Raw genomic sequence first — 13,732 nt, forward strand, 5'->3', positions numbered from 1 at the left:
CGGCCACCCGATTGGTCGCCGCCGGGTGGGCGGGGCCACTGCTGGCACAGGGAGCGGACGTGCTGGGGAACTCCGATGCTTCGCCCCGCCCATCAGAGACAGCCGAGGCCCGACTGGCCGCCACTTCAAATCCTTCCGCAGGACACGCCTCCTCAGAGCCCGGATTGGTCGGCGGAGGGGAAGGGAGCGAAGGGCGGGCTTGGACCTGGAAAATCTTCACCGCCGATGTCGCCGCTGCAGAGCCCGGTCCGCCACTTCGCCGCTCAGTGCCGGGAGGTCTCCTCTTCTTCACAGATGGGACGGGTGCTGCCGCCTTCGCTCCGCTGGTCCTGGGAACTCCGCCGCAGGGGTCGTCGGGCGAATAGGATCTCCGCTTCTTCCTGGCCCTCTTCGCCGGCAGGTCAGTAACTCCTCCCGCTGCGCCGCCGCTCCGCTGTTCCTCCTCGGCCAGCTGGAGACATCTCGCCAACATCTCCAGTCCCCCAGGCTCTTCGGCTCTTGAAGCCAACAACCTCACAATGTCCATTGCGGCTGGGGAGCAATAGTAATACAAGCAGTATTACAAGCTCAGAGCTCACCCAGACCGCTTCTGAACAAAAGGCAGAGATACTGCCGACGGACCCGTCTTATATACACCTAAAGTGCTTCTCATTGGCTGGTGCAACAATGTTTAACCTTAGCAACACCTGGCAGAACTTACCTGCCAGGAGCGCCGACCAATCACCTGCTTCCCTAAAGCAACGCCTTTCTGCAGCTGCTTCTCAGCCAATAAAAATCTTGGCTACCTCACAGAGGGAACTTTGAATGCAATACTATATGCCTCAGGTTTACCACAGACCCATGCAGCGCCAATTATTATTCATATTGGCCCTTTCCATTCCATAAAACAACAAGAACTATGTGTGGCTAGCACAAAAGGGGCATTCCACTTTTGCTGAAAAACAATCCATTCAGTTTGGTCTTAAAGGGAGACTGAAGTAAAAAAAAAAAAAGTTTAACTTACCTGTGGCTACTTGCAGCCCCCTGGAGTCGTCGTGTGCCCACAACGTCAGTTCAACGTGCTCCAGCAAGCATCGGCAACCACCACAAAGCTGGATGGTCAACACCAGTCAGTGGTTACTGCTTATGCGCCGTCCCGAGCTGCGCACACCCTGATCGTGCTTCCTCAGAGGGCTCTGCGCAGTAGCGATTTTTGAGTACTGCGCAAGGGTAGAATGCTCCTGGCCGTGGGAGCACGGTGAGGAGGCGCGTGACCGGCCAGTATTGCGGGGGCTGCCTTTGCATGCTGGAGGGACTGGTAGATATTTGTGTTTGTTGCCAGGGACTGTGCAGGCATCAAATATGAGTAACAATGGCTCCTGCTCTCTGCGTCTACTTACAAAGCAAGAGTGGGAGATTATAGACAGCCTGCATTCTAAAAAGACGACTATTACCATGGTTTGCACAGAAGCGCAGTTTAACTTACTGCCAGTTTTGCAAACTATTAGCTCACTGGATATTGTTATGGAAAGATAATACATCAACCTTAAAGAGACACTGAAGCGAAAAAAAAAATTATGATATTATGATTTGTATGTGTAGTACAGCTAAGAAATAAAACATTAAGATCAGATACATCAGTCTAATTGTTTCCAGTACAGGAAGAGTTAAGCAAAAAAGCAATTAAGCTCTGCTACTTTCAAAGTCGTGGAGAGAGCTGTTTTCTGACTTTTATTATCTCAAGTGTTATTGAACTATTTACTTTTTCTCTGCTAGAGGAGAGGTCATTAGTTCACAGACTGCTCTGAAAGAATCATTTTGAATGCTGAGTGTTGTGTAATCTGGACATATTATAGAATGATGCAATGTTAGAAAAAACACTATATACCTGAAAATAAAAATATGAGAATATTTTCTTTGCTGCTAAACTTCTAGTAATTATTCATAGTACACAACCAATTCATTATATCATATTTTTTTCTCGCTTCAGTGTCTCTTTAAAGCACAAAGAAATGTGCAGCACAGATCTTATATTTATGGCAAATTTATGAAACAATATTTTTTTCTAATTTCACATTAAAAGACACCTGAAGTGAGAGAGATATGGAGGCTGCCCTATTTATTTCCTTTCTAGCCTGGCAATCCTGTTGATCTTCCTGGCTGCAGTAGTGTCTGGATCACACACCTGAAACAAGTATGCAGCTAATGTTGTCAGATATTTGTCAGAAACATGTAATCTGCATGCGCTTGTTCAGGGTCTGTGGCTAGAAGTATTATAGATCAGCAGGACAGCCAGGTAACTGGTATTGTTTAAAATTAAATACATATGTCAGCATCCATTTCCATCTCACTTCACGTTCCATTTAACAACTATTAATCTGGGCACAATATGAATGAGCAAATGTGTAAGGGCCCAGACACACTATAAGCGCATTGTGATTGATTTGCGCTTTCTGAGCGCTTTTTAAAAATTTCTCCCATTCACGTTCATTAAAATTGCAGTAAAAATTGCCGCAAACGCACAAACGAAAAATCGTGGTGATTTTTATGCGATTTTTACAGCGATTTTAATGAAAGTGAATGGCACATCAATCACAAAGCGCTCAGAAAAGCGATTGTCGTGTGTCTGGGCCCTTACTAAGTGATCACATGTGATATTTACTGTTTGCTTTGTTTCATGACCATTCTTAATTTATGTTTATGCTGCATTAATTGCTGCAGCTGATCAATAGAGATGGCCGAACATCAAATTTTCAGTTTGCGAACTTCGAACGTGAATTTCCGCAAAAATGTGCGAACAGACTGTTCGCAGTGGGCTCCATAGACTTTAAAGGCAGGTGAATGGCCGCCATCTTCAGCGGCCTCCTTACGTGCTAGAAACACCAAATTTTCAGGGTATGTGGAGGAGGACAGTGGATACAAGAGGAAAAAAATATTTCAAAAAGACCTTATAGTTTTTGAGAAAATGTATTTTAAAATTCTTGTTTTATGTGTGGAAAATGTTTCCCTGGCCCAGTGGCGTACCTAGGGCATTTGGCACCCGGTGCTGGGTATTAAAAGACACCCCCCTCCCCCCTAAAAATGGGCGTGGCCACAACCTGCGGCGTGCTTCGCAGCAAAAATGGGCGTGGTCATGACCAGATGAGGGCGGAGCTAACTGTAATTTAAAGTATTAGCTAGTATAGTTGCCCCAGTATAGCTAGTAGTTTCCCCCAGTATAGCTGCCCCCAGTGAAGCTAGTATAGTTGTCCCCAGTGAAACTAGTTGCCCCCAGTATAGCTAGTTTAGTTGCCCCCAGTATAGCTAGTATAGTTGCCCCCAGTATAGCTAGTATAGTTGCCCCCAGTATAGCTGCCCCCCCAGTATAGCTAGTTTAGTTGCCCCCAGTATAGCTAGCATAGTTGCCCCAGTGTAGCTAGCATAGTTGCCCCAGTATAGCTAGTATAGTTGCCCCCAGTAGAGCTGCCCCCAGTGAAGCTAGTTTAGTTGTCCCCAGTGAAACTAGTTGTATAGTATTGTATAGAAGTTAGTATAGTTGCCCCCAGTATAGCTAGTATAGTTGCCCCCCGTATAGCTGGTATAGTTGCCCCCAGTATAGCTGGTATAGTTGCCCCCAGTATAGCTGCCCCCCAGTATAGCTAGTTTAGTTGCCCCCAGTATAGCTGCCCCCAGTATAGCTAGTATAGCTGCCCCCAGTATAGCTGGTATAGTTGCCCCCAGTATAGCTAGTATAGTTCCCCCTAGTATAGCTAGTAAAGTTGCCCCCAGTATAGCTAGTATAGCTGCCCCCAGTATAGCTGGTATAGCTGCCCCCAGTATAGCTGGTATAGTTGCCCCCAGTATAGCTAGTAAAGTTGCCCCCAGTATAGCTAGTAAAGTTGCCCCCAGTATAGCTAGTAAAGTTGCCCCCAGTATAGCTAGTACAGTTGCCCCCAGTATAGATGCCCCAGGAGGGGGAATCAGCGCTAGAAGGATGGGCAGTGGTGGGGAGGGGGGAAATATCCCCCCCTCCCTCACCTGGGACCCCTCCCTCACCTGGGACCCCTCTTTCTGCCTCTCTCCCCCTCCATAGATCAGCGGTGGCAAGTGTGGGCTCTGCGGCGGGGAGACATGCGCAGAATTACTCACCACTTCCACGTTCCAAGCGCTGGCAGCGTCATGACGTCACAGATCTCCGCCTTCAATGCCGCCCACTGTGCTTCCGCTAATCAGGAAGCACAGTGGGCGGCTTTGAAGGCGGAGATCTGACGACATGACGCTGCCGGCGCTTGGAACGCGGAAGTGGTGAGTAATTCTCTGCATGCCTCCCCGCCACCGAGCCCGCACTTGCCACCGCTAAATGGAGGGGGAGAGAGGCAGAGGGAGGGATCCCAGGTGAGGGAGGGGGGGGATATTTCCCCCCTCCCCACCGCTGCCCCCACTGCCCCTCCTTCTAGCGCTGATTCTCCCTCCTGCTCTGCTGCTGTGGGGGGTTGTGGCGACACCCCCCTGGCTGTCTGTCACCCGGTGCGCCACGCCCCCCTGCGCACTACAGTAGGAACGCCACTGTCCTGGCCACCGACTTTAGCAGTTAATAGCAAAGCCCCCTTATGTGCTAGAAACACCACATTTGCTGGGTATGTGGAGGAGGAAAGTGGATACAAGAGGAAAAAAACACTTTTTCAAAAACACCTTTTAGTTTTTGAGAAAATTGATTTTAAAATTACAGGGAACAAAGTAGCAGCCTATAGCAGTCACTGCTCTAAAATGACATAATGTATTAACATGTATATAAATGTATTTTTTTATTTTATAATTTTTTTTATGTTCAGAGTTGTGGGAAATTTAAATGACGTGGGGTCCCCCTCCCAAGCCTCTTTAACCCCTTGTCCCCCATGCAGGCTGGGATAGCCAGAATGTGGAGCCCCGGCCGCGTGGGGCTTCACACCCTGAGCTATACCAGCCTGCATATGGTATGGGGGGGGGGAGGGGTGGCCAAGCCTCCCCCTCCCCCCAGAGCCCTTGTCCGATCCATGGACAATGGGCTCTTCCCCATCTCCGGTGCACCAGGAGGAGGTGGGGGCGACGACATCTGGGTGCATGCTGTTTCTTACCTTTACAATCCACTACTGAGTAATCAGCTGCAAAGCTTAACTTCCCGACCCTGACATGATCCCTCCCTTGTGATGACTCATGCTGTCGGGTCTTTTAATTTTGGAGAGAACGTAGCATGAGTCACCAGAAAAGAGTTGGATGTCAGTCTAAGCAGGCAGGCTGGGGGGAGCTGCTGATTTTTTTTCCTGTGGTTAAATAACACACAGGTAAGTTTTTTTTTTTCAGGGTAAGAAACAGCATGCATGTTTTTATTAAACACTTATAGGATATAACAGTGGATTCCCTTACATGAATCCACTACAGCCAATGACTGTAAATGTATATTTATGTGTACATCACTCTTACATGTAAAGCATCAACACACATACGCCTTTTCTATACTGTTTTTCAGGTTCCATATCAGACACCTGTTCCTAGTGGTGATGTGTATTTTACCGAGACGTTTGATGATGGAACGCTGAATGGGTAAGTACATTATACACAGCAAAGAAGTGCAACGATTCCTTTTACAAGTAAAGTCTAATTTCCATTGGATGCGGTTTTTTTGCAACATTTTTCTGCATGTGGAAACATACTAAGCAGGCAGACCATGTTAATCAATGCCCTGGTTCACAGATAATGCCTTTTCTGTGTGCGGGTAAAAAAAAATACATTTGTAGCATTTGTTGATTTCTTAAAATTACATTTTCTGCCACAGTTGAGTGGAAAAATAGCCTAGGTAAGTCAGCTGCAAAGGCAAGAGCCCTGACTTACTGAGTCCTCTCCAGGCGCTCAGTCAGTAATTTGGGAGCCTTCAGAAGACGGTGCTCATATTACAATAAAGACAGCGTAATTTAGCTGCCAGCAAAAGCTGGAAGCCAAATTGTGTTTTACCGCCAACTTAATGGCGCCCTGGAGGAGGAATAGTAGAAGGGACCTTTGCTGGAGCAGGGTGAGCCATTTCTTGTATATGTGAATGCCTGCCTTCCTTTTCTATGATATAGCATAACGTTATGAAACACGGCCACCTGCTTTGCAATACTGTGCTCAAATGGGAATGGAGGCCTAAGTAATTCTGCAAACCTGTCCTAGATTTCAGGGCTGTGGAGTGGGTACAAAAATCATCTGACCCGACTCCTCAGTTTATGAAACCACTGACTCCAGGTACCCACAATTGTTCTGACTCCTCGACTCCAACTCCACAGCCTTTGCAGGGCTATGGAGTAGGAACAAAAATTATCTGACTAACTCCAACTCCTCAATTTATGAAACCACTGAGTCAGACTCCAGGGACCATATGCAATTCACTTTTTCTCCTGAGTTTTCTCCTAGGTGATATTTTCACAACTTGTCATAAAATTTATTTTAATCCACCAGCAAGGTACTCAAAAATAACTCCAACTCCACAGCCCTGCTAGATTTAATTAAAAATCTACTGTTAGCTGGTATTGCTAGTAGTGTGCAACCTTCATCTGGGTCAGTTATTTTATATATTTCAGGGCTGGTTCTGGACTTGTATTCAGAAGCAGAATGTTTCTGTGGTTGGTGTTATTTAACCACTTGAGGACCTAGGGCTTTCTACCCCTTAAGGACCGGCCACTTTTTTTCCATTCAGACCACTGCAGCTTTCACGGTTTATTGCTCGCTCATACAACCTACCACCTAAATGAATTTTGGCTCCTTTTCTTGTCACTAATAAAGCTTTCTTTTGGTGCGATTTGATTGCTCCTGCGATTTTTACTTTTTATTATATTCAGCAAAAAAGACATGAATTTTGGCAAAAAAATGATTTTTTTAACTTTCTGTGCTGACAGTTTTCAAATAAAGTAAAATTTCTGTATACATGCAGCGCGAAAAATGTGGACAAACATGTTTTTGATAAAAAAAAACCCATTCAGCGTATATTTATTGGTTTGGGTAAAAGTTATAGCGTTTACAAACTATGGTGCCAAAAGTGAATTTTCCCATTTTCAAGCATCTATGACTTTTCTGACCCCCTGTCATGTTTCATGAGGGGCTAGAATTCCAGGATAGTATAAATACCCCCCAAATGACCCCATTTTGGAAAGAAGACATCCCAAAGTATTCACTGAGAGGCATAGTGAGTTCATAGAAGATATTATTTTTTGTCACAAGTAAGCGGAAAATGACACTTTGTGACAAAAAAAAAAAAAAAAAAAAGTTTCCATTTCTTCTAACTTGCGACAAAAAAAAATGAAATCTGCCACGGACTCACCATGCCCCTCTCTGAATACCTTGAAGGGTCTACTTTCCAAAATGGGGTCATTTGTGGGGTGTGTTTACTGTCCTGACATTTTGGGGGGTGCTAAATTGTAAGCACCCCTGTAAAGCCTAAAGGTGCTCATTGGACTTTGGGCCCCTTAGCGCAGTTAGGCTGCAAAAAAGTGCCACACATGTGGTATTGCCGTACTCAGGAGAAGTAGTATAATGTGTTTTGGGGTGTATTTTTACACATACCCATGCTGGGTGGGAGAAATATCTCTGTAAATGACAATGTTTTGATTTTTTTTACACACAATTGTCCATTTACAGAGTTATTTCTCCCACCCAGCATGGGTATGTGTAAAAATACACCCCAAAACACATTATACTACTTCTCCCGAGTACGGCGGTACCACATGTGTGGCACTTTTTTGCACCCCAAGTACGCTAAGGGGCCCAAAGTCCAATGAGTACCTTTAGGATTTCACAGGTCATTTTGCGGAATTTGATTTCCAGACTACTCCTCACGGTTTAGGGCCCCTAAAATGCCAGGGCAGTATAGGAACCCCACAAATGACCCCATTTTAGAAAGAAGACACCCCAAGGTATTCCGTTAGGAGTATGGTGAGTTCATAGAAGATTTTATTTTTTGTCACAAGTTAGTGGAAAATGACACTTTGTGAAAAAAACATTAAAAATCTATTTTCCGCTAACTTTCGACAAAAAATAAAATCTTCTATGAACTCACCATACTCCTAACAGAATACCTTGGGGTGTCTTCTTTCTAAAATGGGGTCATTTGTGGGGTTCCTATACTGCCCTGGCATTTTAGGGGCCCTAAGCCGTGAGGAGGAGTCTGGAAATCAAATTCCGCAAAATGACCTGTGAAATCCTAAAGGTGCTCATTGGACTTTGGGCCCTTTAGCGCAGTTAGGGTGCAAAAAAGTGCCACACATGTGGTATCGCCGTACTCGGGAGAAGTAGTACAATGTGTTTTGGGGTGTATTTTTACACATACCCATGCTGGGTGGGAGAAATACCTCTGTAAATGACAATCTTTTGATTTTTTTACACACAATTGTCCATTTACAGAGATATTTCTCCCACCCAGCATGGGTATGTGTAAAAATTCACCCCAAAACACATTGTACTACTTCTCCCGAGTACGGCGATACCACATGTGTGGCACTTTTTTGCACCCTAACTGCGCTAAAGGGCCCAAAGTCCAATGAGCACCTTTAGGCTTTCACAGGTCATTTTGCGGAATTTGATTTCCAGACTACTCCTCACGGTTTAGGGCCCCTAAAATGCCAGGGCAGTATAGGAACCCCACAAATGACCCCATTTTAGAAAGAAGACACCCCAAGGTATTCCGTTAGGAGTATGGTGAGTTCATAGAAGATTTTATTTTTTGTCACAAGTTAGTGGAAAATGACACTTTGTGAAAAAAACATTAAAAATCTATTTTCCGCTAACTTTCGACAAAAAATAAAATCTTCTATGAACTCACCATACTCCTAACGGAATACCTTGGGGTGTCTTCTTTCTAAAATGGGGTCATTTGTGGGGTTCCTATACTGCCCTGGCATTTTAGGGGCCCTAAGCCGTGAGGAGGAGTCTGGAAATCAAATTCCGCAAAATGACCTGTGAAATCCTAAAGGTGCTCATTGGACTTTGGGCCCTTTAGCGCAGTTAGGGTGCAAAAAAGTGCCACACATGTGGTATCGCCGTACTCGGGAGAAGTAGTACAATGTGTTTTGGGGTGTATTTTTACACATACCCATGCTGGGTGGGAGAAATACCTCTGTAAATGACAATCTTTTGATTTTTTTACACACAATTGTCCATTTACAGAGATATTTCTCCCACCCAGCATGGGTATGTGTAAAAATTCACCCCAAAACACATTGTACTACTTCTCCCGAGTACGGCGATACCACATGTGTGGCACTTTTTTGCACCCTAACTGCGCTAAAGGGCCCAAAGTCCAATGAGCACCTTTAGGCTTTCACAGGTCATTTTGCGGAATTTGATTTCCAGACTACTCCTCACGGTTTAGGGCCCCTAAAATGCCAGGGCAGTATAGGAACCCCACAAATGACCCCATTTTAGAAAGAAGACACCCCAAGGTATTCCGTTAGGAGTATGGTGAGTTCATAGAAGATTTTATTTTTTGTCACAAGTTAGTGGAAAATGACACTTTGTGAAAAAAACATTAAAAATCTATTTTCCGCTAACTTTCGACAAAAAATAAAATCTTCTATGAACTCACCATACTCCTAACGGAATACCTTGGGGTGTCTTCTTTCTAAAATGGGGTCATTTGTGGGGTTCCTATACTGCCCTGGCATTTTAGGGGCCCTAAGCCGTGAGGAGGAGTCTGGAAATCAAATTCCGCAAAATGACCTGTGAAATCCTAAAGGTGCTCATTGGACTTTGGGCCCTTTAGCGCAGTTAGGGTGCAAAAAAGTGCCACACATGTGGTATCGCCGTACTCGGGAGAAGTAGTACAATGTGTTTTGGGGTGTATTTTTACACATACCCATGCTGGGTGGGAGAAATAACTCTGTAAATGGACAATTGTGCGTAAAAAAATCAAAAGATTGTCATTTACAGAGGTATTTCTCCCACCCAGCATGGGTATGTGTAAAAATACACCCCAAAACACATTGTACTACTTCTCCCGAGTACGGCAATACCACGTGTGGCACTTTTTTGCACCCTAACTGCTCTAAGGGGCCCAGAGTCCAATGAGTACCTTTAGGCTTTACAGGGGTGCTCACAATTTAGCACCCCGCCCACTTGCCAGGACAGTTAACAAACCCCACAAATGACCCCATTTTGGAAAGAATACACAACAAGGTATTCCATGAGGGTAATGGTGAGGTCATTGAAAATTTTATTTTTTGTCACAAGTTAACGGAAAATGACACTTTGTTAAAAAAAAATAAAAAAAAAAATTCTGCTAACTTGTGACAAAAATTAAAATCTTTTATGAACTCACTGTGCACCTCACATAATACTTTAGGGTGTCTTCTTTCCAAAATGGGGTCATTTGTGGAGTCTGTCCTGGCATTTTAGGGTCTCTGCAATCATTACATGTATGGCCAGTATTAGGAGTTTCTGCTATACTCCTTATATTGGGTATACAAGTAATGCACTCTGGGCTGAAAGGAAAAATGAACGGCAAACATACCTTGCTCCCCATCAATGGCAGATCTTCCTCCACATCAATGGCAGTGATAACCTCAGGAGAGAGACACCCCGTGCCACCCTGCACTCAGGGTGAGCCACCAACTTATGTGACTGGGCCTCAGAACTTTAGTATACAGCATTATGCCTGTAGGATACAGCAATATGCCTGCCAATAGAGATGACTCTGTGTGGCATTAAAGCATCATCATAGGCCCAAATCACATATAAACCGGGGGTGTCCACACTCAAGGGAAATTCAAACATGCCGTCTTATATCGCCAATCCAGGACAGATCAGCAATATCAAGCATGGAAACCGATCCTTCTTCCCACTTTTATGCTTACCCGTTTGGTCTTCAAGCTTACCTCTCCTCTCCCTGCGACAATGTGCAAAAGACCACTGAGTGTGTGCCTACTCCTGTGTCTGGAGTTCCCTAGGTTCTAATAGTGTACCTGCTCGTGGTACCTCTCAAAACACGGCCCTACGCATAGGCCAGGCTGGTCAGGACAGCGGGGACAATAAAAACTGGTGTCATTCCTTCTTCCAGTCCTGCTGCAGACACGACAACGTTTTCTTCGGATGCGTTGACCTGGGGCACACGGAATCTGATAGGCGTAATGCCTACCATGCAGTCGGCTAGTTGCATCTGGGGGGGGGGGGCCTGGCACCTCCTGGATACAGGATGTCCAGAATGATCTGTTCCTGAAATTGGAGGAAAGATCCAGTTCTCCCAGCCTTACTGTAGAGAACAAAGCTGTTGTAAACTGCCAATTGAATCAGATAAAAAGACACTTTCTTATACCAGCGTCTTGTTTTCCGGGTAACTAAATAGGGCGCTAACCTCTGGTCATTGAAGTCCACCCCTCCCATGTTGACATTATATTCGTGGACGACAAGGGGCTTTTCAATGACCTTAGTTGCCCGTTGAATTTGGACAGTCGTGTCTGTGTGAATGGTGGACAGAAAGTAAACGTCCCTCTTGTCCTTCCATTTCACCGCGAGCAGGTCTTCAGTACGCAAGGCGGCCCTCTGCCCCCGTTGAAGTCTGGTGGTAACGAGCCGTTGGGGGAAGCCCTGGCGACTAGGCCGCGCAGTGCCACAGCATCGGATTCCTTCTAACTTTAAGTGCTGAAAGAGGGCCACACTTGTGTAATAATTGTCCACAAAAAGATGGTACCCCTTCCGGAACAAGGGTGACACCAAGTCCCACACAACCTTTCCACTGCTCCCCAGGTAGTCAGGGCATCCGACCGGCTCCAATTTTGAGTCTTTTCCCTCATAGACCCTAAAACGACATGTATAGCCTGTGGCCCTTTCACAGAGCTTATACAGTTTCACCCCATACCGGGCGCGCTTGCTTGGGATGTACTGTTTGATGCCAAGGCGCCCGGTAAAGCGTAAGAGGGACTCGTCTACGCAGATGTTCTGTTCAGGGATATAAGCATCTGCAAATGTTGAGGACAGGTGGTCTATGAGGGGCCGAATTTTGTGGAGCCGGTCATAAGCAGGGTCTCCCCTTTCAAGACAGGTTTCGTCGTCGTTGAAGTGCAGGAAGCGCAGGATGGACTCAAATCGTGTCCTGGACATGGCAGCAGGGTACAAGGGAACATGATGTACTGGGTTCGTAGACCAATACGACCGCAATACATTTTGTTTCATTAGTCCCAAGTGAAGGATAAGGGCCAAAAAGATTTTAATGTCGGAAACTTGGACTGGTTTCCACCCGAAAGGCTGGGCATACATGCTCTCCGGGTGCTCGGTGATGAATTGTGTGGCTTTACGATTGGTCTCAACCACAATTAAGTCCAGGAGAACCTGGGTGATGAACAGCTGCAAAAAGTCTAGGGCCGTTCCTAGATGAGCTGTCGCCACCTGGACTCCAGACTGGGCGGTGAAAGGGGGCACTACGGGTGCGGCGGAATCAGGGGATTGCCAATCTGGTTGTGCCAGCACCTCTGGGAGTCTATGGGTACTACGGGCCCGTCTTCTTCTTGGTGGCTGCGACGGGGGTACTACTGCACTTGCCACCGTACCAGTTTCCACTTCCATGCTGACGCTCACCACTTCGTCAGGGTCTACGGAAGCACTGGCACTAAGTCCAGGAGATGCTGCGCTGCTGGTGCCTGCCTCACCAAGAAAACTATCAACAGCGCTAGCACCACCCTGCTGCCCTTGAGGCGGATCCTGCGCCACCTGCGGTCTAACGACTTGGGGTCTGGTACGCCTGGCTGTAGCCGGGACCATAGCCTCGTCATCAGTATCGGTCAGGGAACCACTGCTTTCTACAGGTTCAAAATTGGACCCGGAAGATTCGACGGATGATTCTTCCCAAAAGAACTCATCCGACTGGTCCATATACCTGTATACCTTGTCATCGGAAAGCCCCCTTCTTGCCATTTTGGATTGCTAAATTTATGGGGTTTTCCTCCGAGACTACCCAGAAAAAAAGAGCACCTACCTAGCAAAAAGGGAGTATTTGAGAGGTATTGGGGTTGGTGGGAAGTGGGGTCTCAGAGGCAATCAAACAATCACGGGACAATCAAATCCAATTACAGCACAATCGACTCCAATCACAGCACAAGCAGATCTGATGCACTCGGAAGGTGATGGGGGGAGGGTGGGATTGGGTGTGGCGGGAAGTGGGGTCTCAGGCAATCAAACAATCACGGGGCAATCGAAGCCGATCACGGGACAATCAAATACAATTACAGCACAATCGACTCCAATCACAGCCCAATCAAATCTGATGCACTCGGAAGGTGATGGGGGGAGGGTGGGATTGGGTGTGGCGGGAAGTGGGGTCTCAGGCAATCAAACAATCACGGGGCAATCGAAGCCGATCACGGGACAATCAAATACAATTACAGCACAATCGACTCCAATCACAGCACAAGCAAATCTGATGCACTCGGAAGGTGGTGGTTGGAGGTGGTGGGGGGAGGGTGGGGTTGGGTGTGGTGGGGGGGGGGGGGGAGGGTGGGGTTGGGTGTGGTGGGAAGTGGGGTCTCAGGCAATCAAACAATCACGGGACAATCGAAGCAGATCACGGGACAATCAAATACAATCGCAGCCCAATCAAATACAAGCGCAGCACAATCGAATACAAGCGCAGCACAGTCAAAAACAATGCACTTGGACGGTGATTAGGGGGGGGGTCTGAGGGCGATTTGAGGGAGTGGGGGGTTGATCAGGAGCCTGCACGGGGCAAACTGAGTCCTGATCTGATGAGAGGCAGACACAGGGGGTTACTGATCGCAGATCA

The 13,732-nt window shown here is 46.5% G+C and overlaps 1 protein-coding gene across 1 annotated transcript in view; it reads left to right on the plus strand.

Annotated features, from left to right (window-relative positions):
* CLGN (calmegin) overlaps positions 1-13,732 on the plus strand; it is a 122,646-nt gene that overhangs the window by 17,082 nt on the left and 91,832 nt on the right. Inside the window, exon 3 of the mRNA XM_068279599.1 lies at positions 5,465-5,538. Coding sequence (XP_068135700.1) covers positions 5,465-5,538 — 74 coding nt within the window. The remainder of the gene's footprint in view (positions 1-5,464; positions 5,539-13,732) is intronic.

Source organism: Hyperolius riggenbachi, chromosome 1, assembly GCF_040937935.1.
Source record: "Hyperolius riggenbachi isolate aHypRig1 chromosome 1, aHypRig1.pri, whole genome shotgun sequence".
Lineage (NCBI taxonomy): Eukaryota > Metazoa > Chordata > Amphibia > Anura > Hyperoliidae > Hyperolius > Hyperolius riggenbachi.